The sequence below is a fragment of the Bombyx mandarina genome, chromosome 05, assembly GCF_030267445.1.
Source record: "Bombyx mandarina strain Sakado chromosome 05, ASM3026744v2".
In the NCBI taxonomy this organism is placed as follows: domain Eukaryota; kingdom Metazoa; phylum Arthropoda; class Insecta; order Lepidoptera; family Bombycidae; genus Bombyx; species Bombyx mandarina.
Window position 1 is genome coordinate 194025 of NC_143212.1, and position 17880 is coordinate 211904.

Below are 17880 nucleotides of genomic sequence, written 5' to 3' on the forward strand. Positions count from 1 at the left end.
CGTAGAATTAGTTATTTCAATGCCTACCTATATTTCTAAACCTTCAATCAAACACCTCATCTATGCTATTCCAACAAGTTTTGATACGAATACAATACATTTGCACCACACTAGATGCACCATATGTACTTCGACCACAAATAAACTTAAATGTACAAATCGCAAAACCTAAACATAGTGACAAACAACAAATATTCCCAAACGGCGACCTCCATATACGCAATCTAACTTTGCATGCCTGCGTCACGATGATTAATGGCTGTAACGTTTCCAGCATGAGTCTACAGCGGTGTACAAATCCTGTATAATGTTAAGGGACACGACGTACAAACGAGCGGTAAAACGCCTTCACACCCTTCACCCGGCTTCGCCTTCAAACATGACGTGGCTCTTCTGTACAAAAAAACTCATGTTTACCCTAATTCCAGTGCCGATAACGACGCGAGAAACTCGAGAAGTGTTCGTGCGTGAAAATTTAAATTAAACGTGGTAGCTACCACCGTATTTAGTACGTAATGAAATTTCCGATGGACTGTAATTAAAACTAGTGGTCCTGCAGTAGTCGAAATTCGACTATAACTAATTGAAATTATAAGTTGGAACATTATTAAGGTTCTATTGTCAAAGACTATTTATTATACTTCTATAATCACAGATTTCGCCAAAACTACACTTTAGACAAATATTAACAAAGACAAACAATCTTTTTTTGGCTTCTGCGCGTTTTATGGGATCGGATTTTTTCTTTTTATATTTAACTAGCGACCCGCCCTCGCTTCACTTCGGAAACTGTAATTTATTATTGATTTCTCCACTATTTAATGGATATTATTATACATATAAACCTTCCTCTTCAATCACTCTATGTATTAAAAAAAACCGCATCAAAATTCGTTGTGTAGTTTTGAAGATTTAAGCATACACAGGGTGTTCCTTGCTGGATGTCTTATTGTACTCTTCAATGAAACGATTTGGCTCGTATTTACAAGTATATTAAAAGATAAAAACTGAAGAACAAATAATAATGAAGTTGAATATTGTAGTAGATAATGTATGTAATCGTTAAAGATGTATATGCGTTCGCGATCGCTTGATGAAGTGAAGCTCGGTGGTGGGCGAGAATAAAAACTTGCTTGGAGGGGGATTTAGAGATCCTTAACATCCTCCGGGGCCTTGGAAGCATTTGCTTCCAATGAAGAATCTTCTGCAGTATCCAATAGAGGACAAAGATATCGAAGTCCACGCCGATAAACGCCAGTCGAAGTTTTGATTTCGGCTACTCGCACGATATTGTCCTTTCCTGGAAATAGGTTGATGACTCGACCTGTCCGCCATTGCATCGGTGGAATATTCTCGTCCTTCAGTAGAACTAAGTCACCATTCTGGATTGATCTTGCTGGTACGCGCCATTTGTGTCTTTGCTGTAATTCGTTCAAGTACTCTAGCTGCCATCGATTCCAAAAATGTTGACGAATCTGCTCCAAGTGTTGGTATCGGCTCAATCTAGAGGTACTAAGTTGCATGTAGTTAGGTGACGGCAACGACGTCAAAGGTCTTCCAATGAGGAAGTGTCCGGGAGTCAGAGGAGCAAGGTCATCAGGAGAGGAAGATAAGGGACATAAAGGCCTGCTATTGAGTATGGCTTCGATTTGATTAAACAAAGTAGCTAATTCTTCAAATGTGCAGTGAGTGTTATCGAGAATTCTTTTCAAATGAAATTTGGCTGATTTGACTGACGCCTCCCATAGACCCCCGAAATGTGGTGCATATGCCGGTTGAAATTTAAAATCAATCCCTTCACTAGAAAGGAATCCACCGACGCCATCAGCATGAGAGTTCACAAATTCTGTAATCTCTTTGGATGCAGATACGAAGTTTCTGCCATTATCGCAGAAAATCTCCTTCGGCTTACCTCGGCGAGAGATAAAACGACGCAACGATAATATGAATGCCTCTTTGGTGAGGTCGCTTACGGCTTCTAAATGCAAACATTTGTATCTGAGGCAGACAAAAACGCACATATAACATTTCGATATCTTACACCCTCTACCCTTCCTATCAGTTATTAAGAAAGGTCCACAAAAATCAATACCAGCACTTATAAAGGGGAAGTCAGGATCAACGCGTTGACTGGGTAATGCGCCCATCATAGGTGCAAGCATCTTAGCACTTGCCCGCCTGCATACAATGCATTGTCTCACAGTAGCACGTGCCAGATCTCTGCCCGCTATGGGCCAGACGAACTCTCTGACAGTGGACAGTAGTAACTGTGGGCCAGCGTGCATAAGACGTAAATGTTCTTGCTGGAACAATAGTTTTGTCAATTTATGCTTCGCATGTAGTAGCATAGGATGACGTTTGTCGTAAATCTGACAAGAATAGTTTAAACGACCACCTACACGTAATATACCCTTATCATCAATAAACGGGCTTAAGGAAATTAAAGGATTGTTCGGACTCAGCACGCCTTTATTATCGATTGTGGCTAGTTCAGCACTAAAACTATCCTTCTGAGCTAATCTCACTAAAGTTTCAAATGAATTGATGAGCTCATCAGGCTGCAATATACCATTCTTTCTATTGAGTTTGTTTCTGCAATTTAAAACGAATCTTAAAATATATGCACAAGCTCTTTGCAATATGCGCAAATTAGAATACCTATCAAAATGTATTAATGTCTGTATCATGTTTTTAGATGTTTTCACTAAATTAATCTTTATTTCCGGCATATCATCAGTGGGATGGCGGTGGTTAAACAATGCTGGCCACTCATTTTTCCTTTCTTTCAAGAACTTTGGGCCGTTCCACCAAAGTTCCATCTGAGGAAGTGCAGACACATCCAAACCACGTGAAGCTAAATCTGCAGGATTACACGACGTTGGCACATGACGCCACTCAGAAATGTCAGTCGATTCCAAAATAGTACCTACCCTGTTTGCCACAAAGGTTTTCAGTCTATCACATCTCATACTCAACCAGATCAGCACAATAGATGAGTCAGTCCAAAATATTTTGTGGGAAATTGCGCATCGCAATGCGCGACACACGGCACTCACCAACTGTGCGCCCAGGACGCACGCGCATAGCTCGAGTCTTGGAATAGTCATCGGATTCACAGAAGCTACTCGAGCTTTGGAACATAGCAAGCGTACGCGCACGTTGCCTTGCGCGTCGTGAGATCTGAGATAAATGCATGCTGCGTAGGCAGACTGTGAAGCATCGCAGAAGCAATGCAGCTCTGTGTTAATCGACTCGGGACATAAGACATGTCTAGGAATTCGCAAGTGTTGGATTTCAGACACGCTGCAAAGAAATGATTGCCAGGCTCTGCTTATGTCGGCGGGAACAGGTTCATCCCAATCGATTTTAGTCAGCCAAAGTCTTTGCAGTATGATTTTAGGTTTAATTGTGAATAAACTCAGCAATCCAAGAGGATCGAAAACTTTACATGAATCTGATAAAATTGATCTTTTGGTAGGAATATTTTTTGTAATTTTGTAATTGCTAGGAAAGCTAATGTAATCTTCGTTGGGGTTCCAACCTATCCCTAAGGTATGTGACGATGAACTAATTATGAGTTCACGTTGAACAGACTGCGGCTCGATCAAGAGAGATGGTATATTGGAACGGTACTTACGTAGATTGAAACAGCCGGCTGCTAATGTACTCTCTACGGTTTTTTTAATATAATGTAGCTCAGTCTCACTGTCACTTCCGGTGAGCATGTCGTCCACCAGGAAGTCGTTCTGAATAATATTTTTAATTTTAGGTTCACAAGAGTCCTCGCCCAACTGCCACAGACAACGTGTGCTCAGGAAACTTGAACTAGAAAGGCCATGGGTAACTGTATTGAGCCGCAGTGATCTTAGTGCCTCCGTACTTGTATCACGCCAAAGTATCATTTGCAAATCGCGGTCATTGTTTTGTATTTGTACTTGTCGGTACATCTTTTCTATATCAGCTGATATTACGTAGGTGTATTGACGAAATCGAAGCAAAATGTTAAAAAGTTTATCTTGTATATTTGGGCCAACCATTAATAAATCGTTTATGGAAAATCCAGATGTTGTCTTCGCACTACCATTAAATACGACGCGCAGCTTGGTTGATTCGCTAGATGGTTTCAGTACCGCGTGGTGAGGTATAAAATAAGATTGCCGAGGAATCAATATCTCCGACTCAGACAAATGGCCTAGCACAGAGTATTCATGTATAAACTGCGAATATAAATTTTTAAGGTCACTGTTTTTTGACAAACGTCTCTCCAATGACAAGAACTGGTTTCTAGCTAGTGTGAATGAGTCGCCTAAGCAAGTGGGCTCTGAAACTAACGGCAATCTCACACAAAACCTGCCTTCATCATTACGATATGTGTTAGCAACGTAATGATTTTCATATTCTATTTCTTCGTCTGTTTTGAGGGAATCGTATTGAGGTACTTGCTCAATTTCCCAAAACTTAGCTAGTTGCTCATTAAGAGACCTATTTGAAACTCTCGACTCGCGCGATTGAATAAAAGCATAATTACAATGTATAGAATTCTTGTGATTGTTTTGACTGGTTGAGATTGGACCAGATAATATCCAACCTAGTTTGGATTTATGCATAACGGGCTTGTTGGTTCCTAAAGAAATTTGTCGCGGTTCAATTAAAGTCCAAAAAATATCGGCTCCTATTAGTAAATCAATAGGTGCCGAATAATTGAATTTAGGATCTGCGAGTTTTAAATGAGATGGAAGTTGTATTTCTGAAATATCTACTGTCTTATTAGGTAGGTTGGTTGTAATTTGAGGCAGCACTAAACATGAAGTTTCAATATTATAATCGTTACACTTTGAGGCCAACACTATGTTGCAACGATTCAACGACTTCAAGCATGTGTTTTGATTACCAATCCCTATAATGTTTAATTTAGTCGGTAAAGAACTTAACTGTAATTTCAATTTTAAATTCTCTGTAATAATGGACGACTGACTGCCGCTGTCTAGAAGTGCACGAGCCGTGACATGATGTCTTGTGTTTGGATTGTATATTTCGACCATCGCCGTTGAAAGAAGTACATTTGATTTGGAACCCACTGACATACTGACAGCGCTATTGCACGTAGCCTGCTCACCCTCAGACCCCGCTTCGATTGTCGAGCTTTGTGCTTGAACGTTGGATATATTTGCAGCCTGAGAATTATCCCTATGTAGTAGGGTGTTGTGAAATAATTTGCAAATGTAACAAGGACCTAACCTACATTGTTGTACTGAATGCCCCTTGCGTAGGCAGTTAAAACATAGTCTTAACCTCACCACCTCGGCGGTCCTGTCAGCGATTGATTTTGCCAAGAAGGTCGCACAATCATATAAGCGATGATCACCACCGCACAGGACGCATATGGAAGTCGACGAGGAGGAGGATTGGCCAGCTGAAATCACAAATGATCTTGTTTGAGGCCGTTGACCTTTGCTCAAATCGAAGGAATTTAGCGGACGTTTATTAACTGAAGCACGCTCTGTCCTATTCAATTGTATTGATTCCAAAATATCGGCTCGAGCTTTCAGGAAACAAAAAAAATCTTTAAGAGAAGGTGATCTCTTGAAATTGCTCCTGTGCTCCTCCCACTTAAAATTAGTGCTACTATCGAGTTTTGAAGTGACCAGATGTATTACTAGCGTATCCCACGACGCTGTTGGTTCGCCCAGGGTGTTGAGAGCCCGTAAGTTTTTCGAAATGTGATCGATTAAAAATTTTAAATCTTTAGATGAATCGCGAGACACGGGCTGAAGATTACAGAGCGAGTTTAAATGATTGCTTATCAGTTGCTTTTCGTTGTTGTATCTCTCGCAAAGAAGTTGCCAGGCTTCATCATAATTGGCAGAACTAACTTCGAGATTGCTGATGACGTGAGCAGCCTCTCCTTCAAGATAAGAGTTGAGGTAATGAAATTTATGTACTGATTCAATTCTGTTGTTGCTGTGGATCAATGAAGTAAAAGTGTCTCGAAATTCTAGCCATTTAAAGTAAGTGCCGTCAAAGTTCGCAATTTTTATAGTAGGCAATTTGAAGCCTGATATATTATTATGTTGACTTGGGTTTGAACAATTGGAACAAATCTCAGAATTTGCGGGCCTAAAGTCCTCGCGTTGCGTCTGATTAGCCTCCAAAAATAATTGAGTTTTTGCAATAAGTGATGAAAAATCTGTCTCAATATCATCTCTTATATCTAGTTCAGCTTCTAGATTAGCAGTGTTCATTATTTCTATCTGCGTCTGCAATTCATCAAACTTAGAAAACATATCTCTCAAAGTTTCATATCTTTGATTAAGCATACACAAATCAACCTGCAAGGCCGGCTGCGTTTCTGAGATCTTATTAAATAAATTTTTATATTTAGTAATACGACCCTTGACGGAACTACGACGAGCGTTGAGTTCTTTTAATGTGCTTACTGTGCTTGCACTGGGGACATCTAGTTTAAGACTCCCGATTGGCGAGATAGATCTCTCAGTATGAGACATAATGGCAAAGTAATGAGCAATACAAAATTGAAAGCAAACGAGAAAAATAAATAAAATTAAAATAGAATGTTACGTAAATTATGCAATCCGGTCAATGCCCTCAATTAACAATGGGTCAAGGTCAGCGCAGTGTCTTATAAACTGTAGTCGGCCAGATGCGGGAACGAACGGCTTTGAAATGACACACGTAGTGCGACACGAAGCGTTTACTGGAATGCAGAAATTGAACTATTCAAAACAAATGTTATGATTAAATGAATGCGTATGATGAATAATTTAATGTTAAATTTTTACGCTTGTTATTAAAGAATTATTTCGAAATGTATTGTAACAACTCGTTGTACTGCAATCTCAGCGTTAACAAAATGTAATATTATAATAATTTGTTGTATTTAATGAAGTATTGATTACGAAATGATATTTGACTTTATTAATGTGTAATAATCAACTTTTGACTAATGTATTTCACTCTTAGTTATTAAGATGGAGGTAGTTTGTTAAAGTTTAAAGTACATTAAGCTAACTTTCGTTCGAGTCTAAGGCCTATGGATGAATTAATGGATGATTTATGATGAGAATAGATATAAATCAGGAATGGACACTTCCCTGCTGTTTGATGTTGATCACGTTGATCACGTCGAGGTCACCAATGTTCCTTGCTGGATGTCTTATTGTACTCTTCAATGAAACGATTTGGCTCGTATTTACAAGTATATTAAAAGATAAAAACTGAAGAACAAATAATAATGAAGTTGAATATTGTAGTAGATAATGTATGTAATCGTTAAAGATGTATATGCGTTCGCGATCGCTTGATGAAGTGAAGCTCGGTGGTGGGCGAGAATAAAAACTTGCTTGGAGGGGGATTTAGAGATCCTTAACACAGGGAGAGACAGATATAGGGACAGAGAAAGCGACTTTGTTTTATAATATGTAGTGATGTACTAACGTCTCGATAACAACAACAACGTAACAACAACGATAACAACAGCGTTACAAACACCCTCTCATAAATGCAATTCTCATGCACATATAGAACCGTGTCGGACTGCAATTGTAATGAACAAAATTAATTTGTAAAAATTTAATGTACTAAACAGCTCAGAACTTAAATATCTGCCATAATACTCTGTAATTTTGTTATTTATTCTACATTTACCCTATAGGACGAGGTATCTTATCACAAACATCCTACACAGCAAAAAATATATTTTATTTTTAATCTGTATCCAGCCTCGACAGGCGTCTGAGCAAGCAGACTCGTCCCAAAACAAACAAACACCACTGCGGTCCGACATGTTTAGACATCGTCGGTCGTCACTTCACAAATAAAATCGATTTTGTCCCGACTTTATTTTAAACAGTTTACGCTTTCCTAATTGCGCAACAGAAAAAAATAATAAACGCATTTAAACTGACAAATTGTGACTAAATGCATGAGCAATTGATTTCATTAACGCGTTTTTGCACGTTTATATGATATATGAGCCTGGTGGTAGGACCTCTTGTGAGTTCGCGCGGGTGGGTACCACAACCCCGCCTATTTCTGCCGTGAAGCAGTAATGCGTTTCGGTTTGAAGGGTGGGGTAGCCGTTGTAACTATACTTGAGACCTTGGAACTTATATCTTAAGTTGGATGGCGCATTTACGTTGTGGATGTCTATGGGCTCCAGTAACCACTTAACACCAGGTGGGCTGTGAGCTCGTCCACCTATCTAAGCAATAAAAAAAGGGTTCCGATTATCGTAAGTTTTTGTGTTAAACACTAGATTATTTATAGGTATTTAAGAGCTACTTTAGCAATCACGCGTTCCGGTTTCAAGGGCTTCATATCCGAAGGTGTATAACCGATTACCTTAGGTAGACCGTGAACTATTTCACCGATCGATGCATTAAAAAAACTTACCTTCTATCTTACTAAGACAGATTTACTCTTCAACTAACTTTTGTATACATTTTCAAAAGCAGCATTATCAGACTGCTGACGTTTTAAAGTGGCTTAATTGGAATTAAAAGTAATAGAAACCGAGATAATGCAACACTAATTTAGAAATATTATTAAAAGTAAGAATCATGAAATTCACAATAGAACCAAGTTCATCATTTTTATTAGCTGCGATGCTTTTCTAGATTATACTTTTCGATCATTTACATTAAACTATTATGTGTATTCAAATAATCTTATTTATTTATATTATAATTCGATTATATTCTTATCTAAGAGAATAAATCACAACATTATAAAATATTTATTACTATTCAAACATAATTATCGTAAACACGAGGGGGCATCAATTAGGACGTGCACACACCGGTAGCGTGTGCCCCGATTTTAACGTAAACAAACAACGGGACTACGATTACAATTTAATATACAGCTTTATCTATTATATCTCAATAGCTTAGTCGTATTTGTATGTCACAAATTACATAACCAAGGTTTTTTTTTTTATTGCTCTTGTAGTCAGACGAGCATACGGCCCAGTTGATGGTGAGTGGTTACCGTCGCCCATGGACTTCAGCAATGCCAGGGGCAGCGCCAAGCCGCTGCCTACCGTTAAGTACTCTCCACAAGCCTCGTTTGAAGAAACACATGTCATAGTGTGCGGGAAACACCGTGGAGCGGAGCTCATTCCAAAGCCGGATGGTATGTGGCAAAAAAGATCTCTGGACGCACTGTGGATGAACGCAGTGGCTCCAGGCCGTATAGTAGTATTTAGTATTGCTTGAGACGAAAATTCGGCCGGTTGACTTTGAAAATAATTTTTTTCATCTGTCATGCAACAGACACATGTTGGAATATACAATATTGTGGCAGACAATCTTTACACGAAGTCTCTTAAAAGCACAATCATCACTTTCTCGTCTATGCCCATAAAATATACAAAGTAAGACACTAGTACAATAATAATTTTAACTGGTGGTAGGACCTCTTGTGAGTCCGCGCGGGTATGTACTACCACCCTACCTATTTCTGCCGTGAAGCAGTAACTATACTTGAGACCTTAGAACTTATATCTCAAGGTGGGTGGCTCATTTACGTCGTAGATGTCTATGGGCTCCAGTAACCACACCAGGTGGGCCGTGAGCTCATCTACCCATCTAAACAATGTGTACACAAAGCTCTTAAATACGAGGTAAGCAATGAACTAAATTTTCAATTATAATACATATTAAGAGCAGGGTAAAAGTCCGCTATTCCTGTATTCATATTAACCCCAAACTAATGTAAATTTAGAGTAAAAGCACTAGCTAATATAAAATCTTTACCATCCGATAGGCAGACACTGCCGATCGATATTAAAATGAGCTGCAATTTGTGCCGCCGGCCCGATACCGGAACGATTAATCTCCCGGACTGAAAACACATCCTGTATGTACACAGAAGAAAAATATGTGGAGACGATATTATTCTACAATAATTTCTTAATAGTGAGATCTATATATTAATACGTGAAGCAAAAACTTTGTATCCCTTCTTACGAAAATTGCGCGGACGGAGGAGTGTGAAATTTTCCACACTTATAAAGAATATAGAGAAGAAGTGCACAATGCTAATATTTTTTTTAAATAATGCATAAAAGATACATTAAATCAATAAAGAAAACATTACACACATGTATTTGACACAACATATTTAAATAAATATACTCTTTGTTTATTGTCAATTGTCAAACTTTTGTTAAAGTTTAAAGTCTGTGGTCAAATTGAGAATAGGTTAATATTGTTTATCTTTATTAATATTTGTCTATAGTGTAGTCTTGGCGAAATCTGTGACTATAGTAGAAGTATTTGACAATAGAACCATAATAATGTTCAAACTTCAATTAATTATAGTCGAATTTCGACTACTGCGGGACCACTAGTATTTATTGGTGGTTGTATTATCTTGACAACGCTTATACCAATGATTTTCTAATGTCTAATATGAGCAGACGCCTTCACGTTTCACAGAGTCGGTTATACTCACGCTTATCATTGTATACCATACTTAACTTCATTGCTCCAAGATCTCTACTACTTTACTTTGTTTTGCTGCCGAAATATTCAGGAAGATGTTGACGGTGAAGCTAACAATGACAGGTAAGTTCTAGGACCTCGAGACAAATACCTATAGTTTGTGGTTAATAGCATATGCTTATTTAATTTTATAATTGCTCTCAAATTCTAAATTGAAAACAATTTTTGTAAAATGAATATAATATCAATTCGTAAACAGTTTTTATATATTTCTTTTAATATGTCTACACTTTTTTTGGAAAAACCCAATAATTCTGAAATAAAACTTTATGATGCATATCGTCTCCTAATATTTTCTGTTCGTAGAGCGTTATTCAAATAAGAAACGCTGCGTATCGTAGGCGACTTGTCGCCTGATTGATGGCTCTCTTACTTTTTTAATCATCCCAACAAAATACATTCTGTATTCGAAACTTTGTATTTTATGATTATAGCTTCTTCTTATATTACCATTTTGCTTATGTTGATTTTGCAGTTATCGAAATAAGCTAGTGTATGTAATATTTCACATGGAATATATATATTTTTTTGATTTCTTAATTGAAACCTTTGAAACTTTGACAACTAGTAAGAGCTAAAGCAGAAGTAGTAAGCCGCGACTTGATGTGGCCCTGCCATTGCTGTCTTCCGTGAGCACCGGTAGCTACTTATCCATAAGAAGGTCATATTCTCATCTGCCTACAAAAACAATAAAATATATGTAGAAAAACCGAAATTATAAAAACAATAAAACTATTGGCAAAAACATTTATCCACTCAGAATTAACAGTTTTTTTTTAATGTAAGTTGGGTGGACGAGCTCACAGCCCACCTGGTGTTAAGTGGTTACGGGAGCCCATAGCCATCTACAAGTTTAATGTGCCAACCACCTTGAGATATAAGTTCTAAGGTCTCAGTATAGTTACAACGGCTACCCCACCCTTCAAACCGAAACGCATTACTGCTTCACGGCAGAAATAGGCAGGGTGGTGGTACTTACCCGTGCGGACTCACTAGAGGCCCTACCACCAATAAAACATGAACGTATTTAAACATATTTAGATATGTAGACAGGTGAACATGTTTAGATACTTAAATTATTACAAACCCGAAATTCCATACTCTTATTATGAGGCAATTATCTAATCTGCGCCACTCAACTAGATTAGCAAATGGCATTGACGAATGAATAACGTTTCGAACAAAAGGCCTCCATTCCATTGTTCTAACTCAACACGGTAGCATCCTTTAGTTCTTCTCGCGACAAAACACTCCATTAGTTACATTGTGCCACTCAATACATGATTAATAGCTGGTTGGCTCAAAAATATATCCGTGGGAACACTCTCGAGTACAATACGAGTTATCGATATTTTCCGCACATACCGAAAAATACTGTTTACCTTCGCTCGATTAGGCATAGAGGCTTTGAAAAATCGACAAACGTACATCGCTAGAGATGGTCGCGTGCCTATACCCTAAAACGTATCTGACGATTATAGTCTTTCGCCCTTAGAAAATACAGATCAAAGTATTTTCTTTTAGTCTCACCCACGTTCAAATGCGCTACCGAGCGTGGCAAACGTGTTGTTTTATTGGAAACGGATAATTTATTTCGTGTAGTTATTTGGTGCTCTATTAGATAACGTGGGAGTCTATCAGCGATTAGCATTATCGTTAACATTTGTTAATTAAAAACAGAAAGTTAAAGTTTAACACGATTAAAATAATTAAACAAGCTAATGTTTAACGGTATTGATAAATTCAAGTTTCATGTGCTTCGGATTTTTTTTTTAAATGTAATTCACCCTCGGGATCATTCAAACATCATCGGGTCCGGCTACTTGTTTTTAATTCAAATGTTTTTTTGTCTATGGGCCATAGATTATCGAACGTTTAAAAGTCATTTCGGTCTTCAATTTAAATCAATCACAATTGGCGGTATAACAAAGTATATGGTGATCGTTTTGTCTATTCCTACAATGAAGCATTCATAGATAAGATCTGGTTTCGGCATTTACAACTGTACATTTTTATATCACTAGGTAGATGTGTCAGTTCAGGGCCCTTCTAGGTTACCGATGCCCATGGACATCACACTATACGAATGCCGCCACCCATAACGGCTAGATTAACTCTTAATCAGGAAGAAGCGTGGATTAACCCGCGGCAAAAGTAGGTAGATTGGTAGTAACAATCCGTGCGGACTTACGATACGTCCTTCCACCTATTAAATGCCGATGGGTGATCGTAGAAAGCTGGTATAAAATCATAAAATCCTGATGCCCATTCTCGCTTCACACACAGTATGTTGATATTATTACAGTACTGATTCCATATCTTTAGATTGATTTCAATCGGAGTACAAAATTAACTTTAAAACTTTTCTAACTGACCTAAAAGTAGTTCGATTAAAATTCTAATCGAAACACAACGCTACATTCAAAGCCACTTCTAAGATATTCGGTTTTGTGCAACGTCAACATTCGGTTTCTATTGTTCGGGATCGGGATAAACTGTTAGTAATCCGGGGAGATTTCCGCTTTCCCCGGAAATTAAGCTCAGTCACACAATCCACAAACATTTTCCGGTGTAACTTCGACTCATACAACTTCTTGTACGAGCATCTCGGTTGGATCTGATACGCGATCATTACAATTTGGTCGTATACGCCGCCTATACAATTTAACTGCGGATCGACTTGAACCTTTTCCTTACGAACAGGAAAAATATGGAGACTCCATGCCGATTAATATCCTGAATTATTCAAAGCCTAAATCGAGAATACCTGTGCTATACAATTTGTTTGAACATTCAGGTCTTTTTGGTATTATATTTTTTTGATAGTATTTTAGGCCCTATCATCTAAATGTCTTTTCTGTACTCTCGCCTAAGCGCCCGGTCTTTCCCGACTTCAGAATGCCCCAGTAGGTCAGAAGCAGCCTGCTGGTTCGGGACACGATACACCACCGACAGGTCGCTTTTTTGACGATGACGTTACTCCTAAGCCGACGTGCCATAATGCTGGTAGCGCGCCGCGCAGCCTCGACCACCCCATGATGCCCCGTGGCCTTTACCGGGGCAGAAACCTCCACATTCAAGGGCCAGGACGAACGCTCATACGGTCTCCTACGGCACCCGGATCGTCGCTGTCTGATGGATGCGGAGAGGGAAGAGCACTCCCCTCTCTCGTTCCGTCGCCTCGTGTTGTGGGACGGTGGACATGCAAAAGTCGAGCATCGGCTTCCTAGACGCGTCGCTACAGAGCATCGTATGAGCATGACGGTTGTCAACAACAGGTCCTTCTATAACCGCGACGAGAGTGGCACCTTGCTCCGCCCAGGCGGTGCACTACTCAAGCATTTACTCTTCTTAATATTAAAATATATTCCATTCATATTTTTAATTCAATTCACAGCATATGCTGACAATGAAAAAATGTGAATTTTCATTAATTGTGACATTGAGTTGCAACTTGTTTGTCACATCAACATCTAACAACCTAGAACATAAACATTACATATTATCTCATAAACAATCGAAAAATAATTTTGAGAAGCGTTGCTCCAATTCTATTCTTTCCAGCTCGTCCCAACGAATAATCATTGAACTAATCTCGAGGGCGGGCAGCTTACGCAAATGTCATTCTCGCGACCCCACCACGCCTGACGCATCTAGTATAACCTGAACTCTTCATTGGAAGAAAAAAGAGACCTAAATCCAACCTCGACGTATCTTTGTTAGCTGGGAGGTAGATATGTGAGGATTCTGGGATTTTCGGTATTATCCTTCGTGATTACGATAGTTCCATTTTCTGATTCGCTGTAATCGCTTAGTTTTTTGGGGTGCGATGAAGTTTTTATTTTCAAGTTTATTGAATACCAAATGTTTACGCATATTAACTCAATTTCGAATATTTTTGGAAATCGTACACTTTTAATGCGAAAAGGCGACTTCTACAACTCTAAATAGATCAAATCATTGCATGAATGTGTTTTCTAAAACACACAACAAGGTCGAGATGCTAAAATTATTTCCTATTTAATGAGCACGGTATATTTGAGAAATCAGTCGTAAAATTTTAGAACTTTTCAGGTAATTTGACTAGCACCTAAAACAACATAAGGAACCGCAGCAAAATAAATCAGAAATTTCAACAATTTGTACAGTATTTCATACAAAGCGAACTTCGCTTCCGGCACAACCGCATTCAAATATTTCATACAAAATTCTCTGTGGAGTTCTACATATTAAACTAACCATACAAACTTTACATTAACTGAATACCGAATAACTCTTCAAACTAAAATCTAACAATACCAGCTGTTACATATTATTATGTAAATAGTTTGCCTTAAACTGAAAGATAAATTTACAATAACCATTGAATTAAGAGTTTTGAAAAATACTGACAATACTGGTTTAATCAAATTGAACGTATTGGGGACCGTTAAGAAAATGGAATTCGACTCTTATACATATAATAATAATATGTTCACAAAACTATTTCCGAGACAAATGCATCAATCCAACCTTTTATGAGCAGTAATATCAGTTAGGATCAAATTTATGCTTTGGCTCATCTGTGTTGAGCACACGGAAAGCACTTGACCAGAGGGTGTTGCTAAAACGGACTGCTATCACATAATTAACCGGACCCATTGTTCACCGGACCGTGAGGGGACACCGCGATAAAATGGCACTCAAATTAAATCGACCAATTCCACCATCACTCGATTATAGGCTGTCTGTCTTGATTCATTCGTTTCTGATTCCTCTGACTTTTAGTTTCCGTCATTAGGCAATTGGGGTAAGGCGCGTTAGGTATAAATTACTCGTTTTCTTTAGACTCGAATTAAGCACGGATGAAGGTAGTTAGTAGTTCGTGTCCAGTTTTATTGCTAAGGGAAGCCACGCGAAAGGGCTCCGTAATTGATTCTGTCGGATTAGCTTAATCTACGTTGCGACGCAAACTTTGAACGTTAACTACTTACTGTGTTTCTAGTGAAATCCGTGAGTTTGGATATGGGGATTACCTTAAAACCACGCCTACTGATCCATTTACGAATTACAAATAAATTAAATAGGTCATTAATTTTTAAGCAACCTTTGATTATTGACATTAGAATCAGCACTGAAAATTTACAAGGGTACAGAAAAGCATAGAGTAAATTTATGACAAGATCATAATCTTTACTTGAATTTGACATAGTTAGCTTCCGTAAATCCTGAAATTATTTTATAGAAACTTCAAATCGTATAGTGACATTGACTCAATTAACGAATCACGCTATTACTAAGAAATTACTATGAAATTCTCATTAATACGTGAACAGAATGATTACGATCGTCATGTCATCTTTCTAAATCGTATGTCAAGTCATATATGACCCTAGCATTATTCATGAAGAAACATGCATAGTTTTACAAAGTTCCCAGGCCATTACGCATCCGGGGGCAAAGTAAACTTATTAATATTCCACTCGGTTGCGGTCAGGGCTGCTATACATGTTTTCAAGCGCACAGAATTTTTTTTTTGCTAAGATGGTTGGACGAGCTCACAGCCTACCTGGTGTTAAGTGGTTACTGGAGCCCATAGACATCTACAACGTAAATGCGCTATCCACGTTGAGATATAAGTTCTAAGGTCTCAAAGTATAGTTAGTTAAAATATAGTCTTAATTGAGCGTGATCGTGAAATTAAGCAAGACTTCTATAGATTCGGACAGGCAGTATGTTGTCTTACAGTTATACAAAAGCTCACTACATTCAATCTCCACAGCGTACATAAATAAAATGAGTGGAAAAAGAAACCACTATATTTAACCAGTAGGTATTTAGATCTAATTTGTGCATCAGACGTTCTACCAGACAGACACGAAATTTGCAGACATTGTGTATGTTCTGTTTTGCGACCTCGACCTGCGAGTTAGAGAATATTTTTATAAGTTACACTGTTCATTTTATTTAAAGTTGTAGTTTTAAAATTGATATGGACTCCGGCAGCCGCTTATTAAGGCACGCTTACACATTGAAGCAAGAAAATAAAAAAGGAATAGAGAAGTTGTTGATACGAGAACGTATATTTTTAAATCGCATAAAATCAAAAAGACCATGAATTAGCTATTAAAAATAATTTCTTAATCATGTATCAATAATATACTTTACGTCTCTTGGTCATGTTTGTTAATCATTGAAACGAAATATATGATTTCACAAACAATTATTTAATAATAATAAAATAATAATAATAAAATAATAATAATAAAATCATTAATTGCCTTTCACACAGATTTAGATTAATCATTTCGATCAATAAAATAAAAGAAAAAAAGGCAAAAGGAGGTGGCTCAGCTAATGCTATTAAAATATTTACTAATGCTATTAAGTTCAGTACACACAGTAGAGATTTAATCTTGAATTTTTATACTCAATATATTATGTTCCGTTAATATCATTCACGTGTTCTTTTTATTAATTTTACAGAAAACGTAATACAATAGGCATAACTGAAAAAGTATGTACAAATGGCGACCTTAAGAATCAGAAGTTTCATTATTGATGTTGACATGAAGAAAAAACAAACAAAAGTTTTTTCGTTTTGATTATGTATATGAATAATGATGATAGCATATAAAAGCCACTTGCCCACCTTTCAACGTAGGCTGCAACATACATGAGACTTTAAACACTCGTTTGCCTTTTTTCAGTATTTGACAGCCCTACAGAAACCACGTTAACAACACTTATGCATGTACGTGTCCGTAATGCAAGTCGAAATGTTGTTTTAATTGAATCAACAGATATTATGCGGCCACAGTACTTTTTACGATTGCATTAGTGAAATTAGGCAGATGGTAATCAAAGCTACCGAATAAACTTCAGTTCGTTTCGTGAACACGATACCAAAAATATATGGGGTTCTATTTCCTACGCCTTCCACGATACTACAGGTATTAAGGCGTGGTAAGTTACCATAATATTGTGAACAGCGAAATCGACGTTTTTAATTTGTTTCTTATTACAATTCATGTAAATTAAAAGTAAAAAATAAAAATTAGGAATTCAAATGCCAAGCACTTCAATGTTCATGCAAGTGCATAAGTTGTACCGGGTACGGTGGGACCCTTCATCGTTTTCCGGTCGTGCGTGGTGTTCCGCAGGGGTCGGTTCTCGGCCCCCTCTTGTGGAATATCGGGTACGACTGGGTGCTGAGGGGCGCCCTCCTCCCGGGCCTCCGCGTTATTTGTTACGCGGACGACACGTTGGTCGTAGCCCGGGGGGATGATTATAGGGAGTCTGCCCGTCTCGCCACAGCGGGAGTGGCCCTCGTCGTCGGAAGGATAAGGAGGCTGGGTCTCGACGTGGCGCTCAA

General features: G+C 38.1%; 1 protein-coding gene across 1 annotated transcript; it reads right to left on the bottom strand.

The window, feature by feature from the left end:
* Window positions 1–1026: 1026 nt before the first annotated feature.
* On the bottom strand, window positions 1027–6630 carry LOC114241349 (uncharacterized). Its single transcript, XM_089727237.1, has 2 exons — window positions 5298–6630; window positions 1027–2303 (listed from the first exon to the last, which is right to left on the bottom strand). Exons 1-2 carry the CDS (start codon window positions 6504–6506, stop codon window positions 1146–1148), a joined length of 2367 nt encoding a protein of 788 aa, XP_089583363.1. The 5' UTR covers window positions 6507–6630; the 3' UTR covers window positions 1027–1145.
* Between the last annotated feature and the right edge of the window lie 11250 nt (window positions 6631–17880).